This window comes from Vigna radiata, chromosome 11, assembly GCF_000741045.1.
Source record: "Vigna radiata var. radiata cultivar VC1973A chromosome 11, Vradiata_ver6, whole genome shotgun sequence".
Lineage (NCBI taxonomy): Eukaryota > Viridiplantae > Streptophyta > Magnoliopsida > Fabales > Fabaceae > Vigna > Vigna radiata.
In genome coordinates, this window is record NC_028361.1 from 8,502,699 (window position 1) to 8,512,681 (window position 9,983).

The following is a 9,983-nucleotide window of genomic DNA, read 5'->3' on the forward strand; positions in this document are numbered from 1 at the left end:
TATAAATAGTATTTTATATATATATATATATATATATATATATATATATATATATATATATATATAAATGAGACAAATATTGTCAAACCCCTTAAAATCCTGCTAGTGATGTCGCGTCAGTCAGAAACCCCATTTATTGGAAGACCAAGCTGTCGCACCCAATCAATTCCCTATTCATCGTGATCCGTATGATAATAGAAAGAGTGGAAAATCTCAAAAAATGAAAGACAGGTGGTAGGTAAGAAGTGGACCGGTCGTTTTTATTGGAGACTATATTTAAAGTTGGATTTTGAAAACTGATGTCACTTTTCTGCATGCAACCTTTCTTTTTCTTCTTCCTCAAGTTCCAGAACCCATCATTTTTCTCCTCCTTCTTCGATCATAAATCCGTTTCAGATTAAGTCTTCCCGGTGACAAACTCTTTCAGTTGCACCGATCAGTTTTTCATTTGGACCGGTAAGATCAAATCTCCTTTGTCATTTGAAGTTCTTCACCTTCCTTGCATGCAAGAATCGTTTCAACTTGCATGTGTTTGTTAATTCGCTCTCTGAACCTGTTTTTGTGTGTTTGATTCTATGGGGAATGCCTTTCACCGATCAGAACTTGGATTTGAAAGCCATAGAAGTAGTTGCAGTGAGAGATTTAAAGGCTAGCTGGAATTAGAGGTAAGGGAAGCTTGTAATTTAATTATGATTTCTGCTCTTTGAATGTGGTATGCTGGAATGATTTTACATGTATGAATTGGTTGATTTTGTGATCTTGCATGTCTGTTTGAACGTATTGATGATTGAAAAATGGATAAGACTTTGGTAGCAATAAGATTAAGTCAAAACTCTGTAGAATTCTGTAACCTGATCGAGGGTCATGTATATGACCATTCGGTATTTTCCTAGTACGTTCGGTCTTTACTGAAGTCTCTTCTGTGGGAGATTTCAATTGATGACAGATCGGTATCCTAAAGACTATGTATGTATTTTATTCTTCTAAGTAGTTTAGTCAAGACAACTCCAAATAAGTCATGAAGATTTCATTTTCGGTTTTGGTATGTATCATCATTTGTTTAAAACCTTCGGTCATAAACTGAGCGTTCGGTCACTTATGTATTCGGTCTTATATTAATAATATTTATTGTTGAGTGGTCGATTTTGTACTAACACTCGGTTTTGAAGTGCTCGGTCATAGACTAGCTTTTCGGTCATTTAAGTGCTCGGTCTTAGACTAGCACTTAGTCTTTGAAGTACTTGGTTTTATATTAATACTATTTCTTTGGAAGAGTGCTCGATCTTACACTGACACTTGATTTTTCAAAGAGTGTTCAGTCTTGTACTGGCACTGGGTTTATTGAAGAGAACTTCTTTTAGTTTAAATCATTCAGCCAAACCTGTAAAGTATTCGGTTTCCCTAAAGTTAACCAGTTGTTGACCGTTTGGTCATTTCCTTATATTATCTATATCTTATAAGATTTGCTCGGTCTTAAATAGTATTCAATTTTTCCTTGAGTTAATCAGTGTTTGACTGTTCGGTCATTTCCTTAAAGTACCTTTTTATATGTAAAAGAATTATTTCTAAATGAGATTGTGTGTTATACTATTGGATTTGGATTATATGGAATGAGAAAGATGAGGAATATTATAATTGTTTTAAGAGAATTCCAAGGAGGAATGTCTTAGGATTGAAATTGATTGGTAAAGTATGGTCGTGGTCAGACTCGAACTTCGCTTTATCCTGATATTCCGTTATTACTCCTCATTATATAGAAGAGGGTAATTCATGCGTGGGAACGGCAGAAGGTCCTTTAGCCTCAAGGTATTTCTATACCGAGGTAGTTCCACTGGACTAAACTCGGGTGGCAGTCTGTTGAGTGTATCCCAGCCAGGTCCACCCGGGTGCAAAAAGCGACGAGCTACATGGTTCATACAATATGTTTGATTGATATTAATTGGTGAAGTAAGAATATGGTCAGCTTTGTATTGGTGTTCATCCTGATATTCTAATGCTCACTAGCGTGGGTGATGCATGTGGTGAGAATGGCAGGAGGCTCTAGCTTGGCCGATGTGTACAGCCTTGACCTAAGGTGTTTTAACGGGCTAATCTCGTGTGGCAAGCTCAAGGGTTATCCATGCTGCGACAATACTGATGGTTTATTCCAGGTTACCACCCACGGGTGCAAGAACGACCATAGCTACATATTCTTACAGTCCAGACAGAGTCATAGTGGTCGGTCATAATGTTTTATGCGTTCGGTTTATTGTATGAGATGATTTGTATGATTTATACATTCGGTTTTTGATTGTTATACTTGTATGATGAATGTATGAAAGAAATATTGTCTTAGATCATTCAACTAATATGCTTAAATGATATGTTGGATTTGATTAATTAAATTACATAAGCTTACCCTTATTTTTCCTGTCATGTTTGTGTTGCCGTTCGGAAATTGTCGTTCGGTCGTTCTCTTCACTGCAATGATCATCCAATAAATGTGAGCAGAAGGTGTTGTTGATACTTTAGAAGAAGCGTTGGAGCGTGCGGATGCTGGAGTAAGGGTAGGATCGCCTTGTCATTAGAATGTTTTACTATGTATAGATACCGTTCGGTCATTTTCGTCTTTTGAATGACCGTTCGGTATAAGCTCTCTTTTGTGTAGCCGTTCAGTTTAAGTTATAAATTTGGTAAGACACTTATAACTTGTTCAGTTTAAATTTCTTGGGTATTTTGTATATCCACACCCTCTAAATATAATCCTTGTTCTATCATATTGTTATTGATAACTCCTTAAAATAAGTATAGTTTAAGGCTATATTTATTGGGATTTTACAAATATTATAGTTGAATTTTTTGAAATAATATTTTCATAAAACATCATTTATATTTATATATATATATATATATATATATATATATATATATATATATATATATATATATATATATATATATATATATATATAGTATCAAATTGAAAGATCCAACAAGATGTTGGGGTAAATACATCGAATTAGGTAAGTATATTAAAAAATGAAGATATCGAAGATCAGATTAAGAAAAAAATTGTTACAAAGAGAATCGAAATAAAGTCAGCATAGGAAGAGAAATTAAAGAATTATTAACAGCTTAAGAAATGCATTAAGAAAGACATTCACTAATCGAAAGATGAATTACACGTGATGTGTTCGAAAGGAAAGTTAAGACCTATGATAACTATTACAAACATGAGCTTAATTAACATAACATGGACGATTTTTAGGCCATTATTGCAAATTATATAGTTTTTATTTTATTTTATATTTTCTTAAAGAAGAATGGAAAATAAATAGTTTGGTTATTTTTAAAAAAGGATAACAAATTATATTTACAACACAATTTTTTTTAGAACATCAAGAATAAAATAATGACTAATCTAGTGATGATATTTATTGTAATTATGTTCTCATTGTTAATTTATTTTCTTGCATTTACATTTTTTTTCACTTTACATGAATTTTTGTTGACATTCACATAAAAGTTAATTTAATGAATTAAACATATTTATTAAATTGATTCACTATATATAAACAGTTTAGTTTGTACATCAATTTTATGTTAATTGTAAAATTTTGAATTAAAAACATTTAGAATAAAAAACAATTATTTATAAGTCCTGTTTTCAATGAGCCACGTTGAACTGATTTGATTCGTTATTGAAGAAGTGTCGAACTTAGGGATGACAAAAATATTCGTGTATCTGGATATTCGCATATTAAACCCGTTGTGGATAGTTGGTATCCAATGATAGTCGGTTTTTTAAAGTTAAAATTACTTTTTTATCCTTAGTTTAAATTAGGTTTTATGATTTTAGTTTAGGTTCTTTTCCTCATACTACATCCTCGGTGCCCGTGCCTCTTTGAAGCCCCTTGTGTGGACTGAGTAGTTCCAACAAAGATATTCAAAATCTTTCTCTCAATTAGGATGCACATTGTACTATACTTCTAAATCTCTTCAAAATACTTTTTTTCAGTAGGGTTTTGAGTTCGGGGATGAGATCAATTTCTGTGTTTGGTTTGTTAGAGGGTTTAGGTTACTTTATGTTTGGGGGATTTCGTAATGTCACTAATAGCACCGACACCTAGAAAGAAAGAGAGGTGAGTGACGGTTTCTATACAAGTTACAAAATTTCCATCCATTTATTAGAAGTTCTGTATCATCTTACTGAGGTTTCATTTGGATTATTTAAATTTTTCACAACAGTCTTTTTTATGATGAAATTCTTTCTGGGTGATTATCTCCCATCTAATTCATGTTGTATGCAAATTTTGATATGCATCTACTTGTTGAAATTTTGAAGCTTGTTTCTAACGGTTAGCTGTTAGAATATAGTGTACCACAAAATTAGGTCCCTGGTGCATTAACACAGTCTCAAACGTAATTGTCCTCAACCCACCAAATGTGAGATGGAATGCCATAGTGGTCTGAAAATTTAAAAACCTCATTTGTTATGCAGTATTCTACTGACCTCCTGAACACAGTAGTTGTGAATTTAATTAGCAGTTGACGCTTTTGAAAGTTAACCTATATGATAGTTGGTGTGAGACAAATTTTTAAAGCCACAATAGATTTTTCTACGTGCCACGGGGGTTATTTTTACAGTTTCCGGCAATTTTAACCCCCCGAAAAATAGGTTACCCGCAGTCAGGAAAACCGTTGGGAAAACTGGCGTCGCTAAATGATTACCGGCGATTTTTAAAAAATCGCCGATATTAACGGGAGTTTTGGCAAAACCACCAGTATTAGCAAGGATTTTGGCAAAACTGCCGGTATTAACAAGGGTTTTGGAAAAACAGCCGTACTAACGAGGATTTTTTCGAAACTGCCGATACTAGTAAGATTTTGTCAAAACTGTCGGAAATGTATATATATTTTTTTTAATTTTTTATTGTAATAAAACGATATTATGATAAAATTAGTTTTAATGATTAAAACTGAAACAAACTCTATTAAGTGGCTTTTGCTTATGTTAGCTTCTTCGCTTCCTTTTTCCCTTAGTCGCTGAGCATGCACTTGCTCTTAAATATTAAATCTTTCTCTACTTAATATCTTTCTTTTCTTTCACATCTAATAAATTCATTTAATCTTATATATCACTTCTTAACGTACCTAAATATATATAGAATGAGAAATTAGTACTTATAATGTAATATTTTAAGAGCAACAAAGATACAGCTAAATTCGCTTGGCATGACAGGAATTGTTTAAATTGGTTAGGTGGACTCTGAAAAGCATTTAAGAGTAAGAAGATGAATAAAATTATAAGCCATAATTTGTATTGGTAAAACAACGCTAATTGTAAACAATCACCTCTGTATGCATAGCTTCGTATATTAGGTTATGGAAATGGAAACAATCACCTCTGTTGAATTCATAAAAGTAAAACTTCTCAGTTACTACAGACATGAAATTTAATAACCACTACAATTTCCCAAATAACTAATAATCAACAACCACAAAAGAAAGGGAAATTCCCACGAGTAAATACAACCCAAAATACTCCCAGCAAGATGAAATTATCAAAATTGATTTTACAATTTATAAGTAAAAAGGCTCTAAGACAATGCACCATTCATAAGATACATTCATCTATTCAACTATGACAAGAATCCCTGTTTCACTCATAATTAACAATTTACTTAGCACCTTCTAGTGGAGGCTTAATGATGCCTAATTGGCCACCATCCTTCGTTGCTAGAGTGACTGCTTTGATCTCATTGCACTGATTAATGAATTTGCTAACCTCCTGGTTTAACACAAATTGAACCAAACTTAATATGGAATACAAGGTCTTCTGGTAAGTCATCCTTTGTTCTCCAAATAACCCAACCAATACCAGCATAAAAAAGCTAATTAATTGAATAATATTACTCACCCAGTTTGCTTGTTGTTTTGTAGCAACAATTCATTCAAGAGCTTCACGTCTTCAAACTCTCCATTGTAAGTTGAACCCAAGATTGCAGCCACACAAATAGTGTTTTCGTCAACCAGCTCGACTGCTTTGGCAGGATCCATAACGCAGTATTCATAACGTTGAGGAAATCCTTAAAGCTATTTCCTCGACTTTATCAGTCTAGTCAATAGGAAAAAAGTCAAATTACGTAACAAATTATAACTTCAAACAAAAACTGCAAGCCTTCTGATCTGCTGAGTAATGATTACCCCCCAGCCTTGAACTTTAGAAAATGTTCTTGCTTCAGTCTCATTTCCAAAAACATAGTCCATATATAAAGGTTGTCATTTGTATCCTCAAATCCTTCAAAAGAAAAGATGTGATTTCAAAATGAATAACACGTTACATGCATTTTACTATCTACTTTCTAGTTTAATCAGAAAAGTATCAAAGATTCTAGCAGTGTAAAATATCGAGCAACTGATAGCTATTTGGCACCAGAGTTTCTAAGAAAAGGGCAAAGAGGAAACCAAAAATAGCGAGGTTATACCAAAAAAAAGGATAATAATACTTACTGGGAGGTAAAACGAATAATAAGCAGTCTTGTACTGAACAATACGCCGATGCCTGCAGAAGATGATATCCATATGCAATCATTAGTACTGATTTCTCAAGACAGAAAAGGATATGGACAAGAAACTGAAGAGAAAATATATAAATCGCATTGAAACATAGTACATTGCTAGTAAGAAGTCACTGTAATATTTTAATAAAATTTAAAACACTTTCCACTCAAAAACTGCAATATCATATAATAACATATAGTAAGAAGTTAACATGAGTCTTAGGTTTGATTTGAGATTATGGATTTGAGTTACAAATACTCACGATTGGTAAATAGTTTTGTTCATGGTTGTGGATGAATGGAACCAAGCATCATTTAGATAGAGAAGTTCTCCATCTATTCTTTGTGCAATTCTTCTGTCCATTTCTTCAGCACAAATTGATAGTGGTTGATCCGAAGCCTAAATGAAAAGCATAAAAATTCTTGTGAAAAACATCTAAAAGTACTTCATTTTAGTACAAAAAGAAACAAGGCTTTATTTTTCACATACCATGACCCATCCCCATGTGTCAGCAAATGATGGTACATGAGTTTTGTATGCAATGACATCTGTACCAAAAAAAATAAAAAACTCTGCAGTTTCAGTTTAAACAGAACATCCTGTGTTATTTTGACTCTGTTAATGATGTCTATAATTCATGAAATCATATAATAAGGAGCTTGAATTAGATAGTCTTACATTTGAAGACTTGTTTGATTGTATAGAAGTGAAAACCTCTTTGTGTGTGAAGATACCTGTTGGTCCAGCCTACAGAAATCTTACATCTTGGTACTATTTAGACAGATACTGATCACTCTTCAATGCTTAAAAAAATCTCCTTTACACTGACATATGTGTCGCTGTTAAGGTTATTGATATTTATAATACTTACCTTAAATCTTATATTAATACCAATTTGTTATGATTAGAAGAACTTCGCTTTATTGATCACAAGGTTGAGCTTCTTATTAGAAAATGCTTCCTTATTTGCAATCAAGTATTTTTTGCAGAAATCTACCACTTCCTGCAACAATTAGGAGTCCAAACTTCAAATTAATACCATATATTTTTAATTTTCTTTTGTAACACTATGCATTCATTCTTTTATATATTATTTTACAATGAACCATACCATCCGAGTCAAGTAAAATAAGTAGACTGTAAAGTTGTTTCATTAAATAATAATACAATGATTTTTTAGACAAACTTCTCCATAAAACTTTTAAAAGACAAAACCTCAAATAAATTTCTTTATAATTTGAAAACTAGTTTATACACATCTAAAAATAAAAAATTAAGAAAAATTATATTAATTAACTCAAACTGATTTTAACTTCTAACCAAACTTTTCTTTTCTCATTTTTCTCATATAAAAAATTATCCAAATACACCCATTATCTTATCAATCATTCATATAAAAAATCATTCACTTTTCTTTTATCAGTGTCAGTATTGTCCTTCCTGCTTTTATATTGCCTTTCATGCCAACGATATAGCCAGTCACTCAAGAAATTAACAGATTCATCATTCCCACATAAATAAATTCACAACAAAAAGTGCAGAAATTCAGATCATAAAATTGAAAAGGCATGCAACCTTAACATTTTTAAATGTTACCTCAACAGCCTTCATTGGCTTATATTTGTATGTCCATAAGTTGCACTCCTCCATATCTAAACAACTACGGTAGTATGATCTCATACTGCAATGCAGATGGCAGAATACAAGGTCAAATTCACTAAAAGGAAGAAACTTCTTATATATGTCTTAAACATGTTGAACTGAAAAATGAAATCAACTTTTTTTTAAAAAAAAAAAGCAAGACTATAATTATTTTGTCATTTACATTTCATAAATCCCAGAGCTTAACGGCCCAAATATCACAAGTATACAGACAATAGGCTAGGAGAAAGAGAGCCAAGAGTACAGAAATAATTGCTGTCATCAGGAAACCCTGACTATCAAAATGGATACCAAAACCTATCAGAAACCATTTTTCCTTAAGCCACAATATAATCCCAAATAAGTCAATCAATCAGTTAGGACAGGTAACTTCCTAGACATAAGATTCTCTTCATTGGAACCAAAAAACAGTCATAGCCTCCTCACTGGTGGAAAAGATAAAGACATAGGGAGACAATTGCAAAACTTTCCATTGTATCAAAATTAAACAACTTTGACAGAATGGATCTTTCATAACTTAGCATTAGTCAAGAGTTTATTTAAACATAAGGGGAAAAAACATCAGCTGGGAGACTCCTTTTATATCATGATCATAAATTGAAAAAATATAGTCTCTAGCAATTTGGGATTTAAAAAAAATATACGGAACAAGCAATTTTCTGACTCTCATTAAGTGAGCTTCTGGCAACTACTTTGATTCAATAATAAAGATGGCCTTTTAGCTTTGACAGAGATAGAGAAATATTAGGCTTAAATTTAGACAAATTTGACAGAAGAACCATTATAAACTATTTCTGATCAAAAGTAAAGATTGAAGGCAAACCTCCGGGGCCATCCAAAATGATGTACCCTTCATTGATTTAACGTCATTCATTTTGGTTGCCTGGAAAGAAAATCATGAAATGAAGTCAGAAAAATTGAAATGATAAGAAATTTAACATTACTCAGACATCTATAACTGATATCAAAATATTCTAGAAATAAAAGAAGCCCTAAAATTGGCAATCCAAAATAAAATATATTTTGCATACCTAGGCCAATCCAAAATCTGCAAGCTTGACAGATTCACTTGCATCCACCAATACATTTGCACATTTGATATCCCTTAAATCGGGAAGTGAAGATCCCACTTCCAAGTCGCATCGTATCGGCCTCTCCTTGTAAAACCCTAGCCTCAGTCTCCTACCTTTCTTCCCCAACGGAGGTCGAAGTGAAGTTGCGCTTCGCAGACGCCAACGCCCACCGTCGTGTCACCAGCTTGCTCTCCCCCTTCCACGTCGTCATCCGCCGCCAGAAAAACCTCTTCTTCAACGGCGCTGCGTCCTCCGAGTTCTCCGAGCGTCGCGCTGTGCTACGCTTCTACGGTGACGACGAGCGGTGCGTCGTTTCGCTGAAGGGAACTCAGAGTGAGTTTGGGGTGAATTTTGTGAAAATTAGTGTAGGATTTGATTGATGTGAGAGTTTTAAAAAAGTTTATTTAATTGGTAAAATTTAAAGATTACAAAATTATTCCTAGGTATTAAAGTAATATAAAATGATATTTGTTTATATTATGTTTAATTAAAAAAATGTTTATTAATAGTTAAAAATTTAGAATAATTATTAAAAATAATTTTAAAAATTTAATTAAATTATACTTTAGTGAAATGATTTTTTTTTTAATTGTAATACTTGTTTGTGATATAATTTAGTTTTTAGTATGAATTTATTTGTTATGAAAATGAAATTTATTAATTTTGTAGATACGGATAATTAATCCAAATTATAATTATCTATTA

The 9,983-nt window shown here is 32.5% G+C and overlaps 1 protein-coding gene across 8 annotated transcripts; it reads right to left on the reverse strand.

The window, feature by feature from the left end:
* Positions 1-5,431: 5,431 nt before the first annotated feature.
* LOC106776343 lies at positions 5,432-9,648 on the reverse strand. 8 transcript variants are annotated; one of them, XR_002670123.1, is made up of 11 exons: positions 9,237-9,648; positions 9,029-9,088; positions 8,140-8,224; positions 7,415-7,546; positions 7,222-7,290; positions 7,033-7,091; positions 6,806-6,942; positions 6,493-6,544; positions 6,187-6,280; positions 5,900-6,097; positions 5,432-5,770 (listed from the first exon to the last, which is right to left on the reverse strand). XR_002670123.1 is itself a non-coding variant. In XM_022787590.1 (9 exons), the coding sequence occupies exons 3-8, from the start codon at positions 8,221-8,223 to the stop codon at positions 6,050-6,052; spliced, it is 459 nt and encodes a 152-aa protein (XP_022643311.1). In that variant the 5' UTR covers position 8,224; positions 9,029-9,088; positions 9,237-9,648; the 3' UTR covers positions 5,432-5,770; positions 5,900-6,049. The 8 variants fall into 8 exon arrangements, 1 of the variants encoding a protein (XP_022643311.1); XR_002670122.1 differs by having other exon boundaries at positions 7,222-7,300; XR_002670120.1 differs by having other exon boundaries at positions 7,222-7,314.
* Positions 9,649-9,983: the final 335 nt, after the last annotated feature.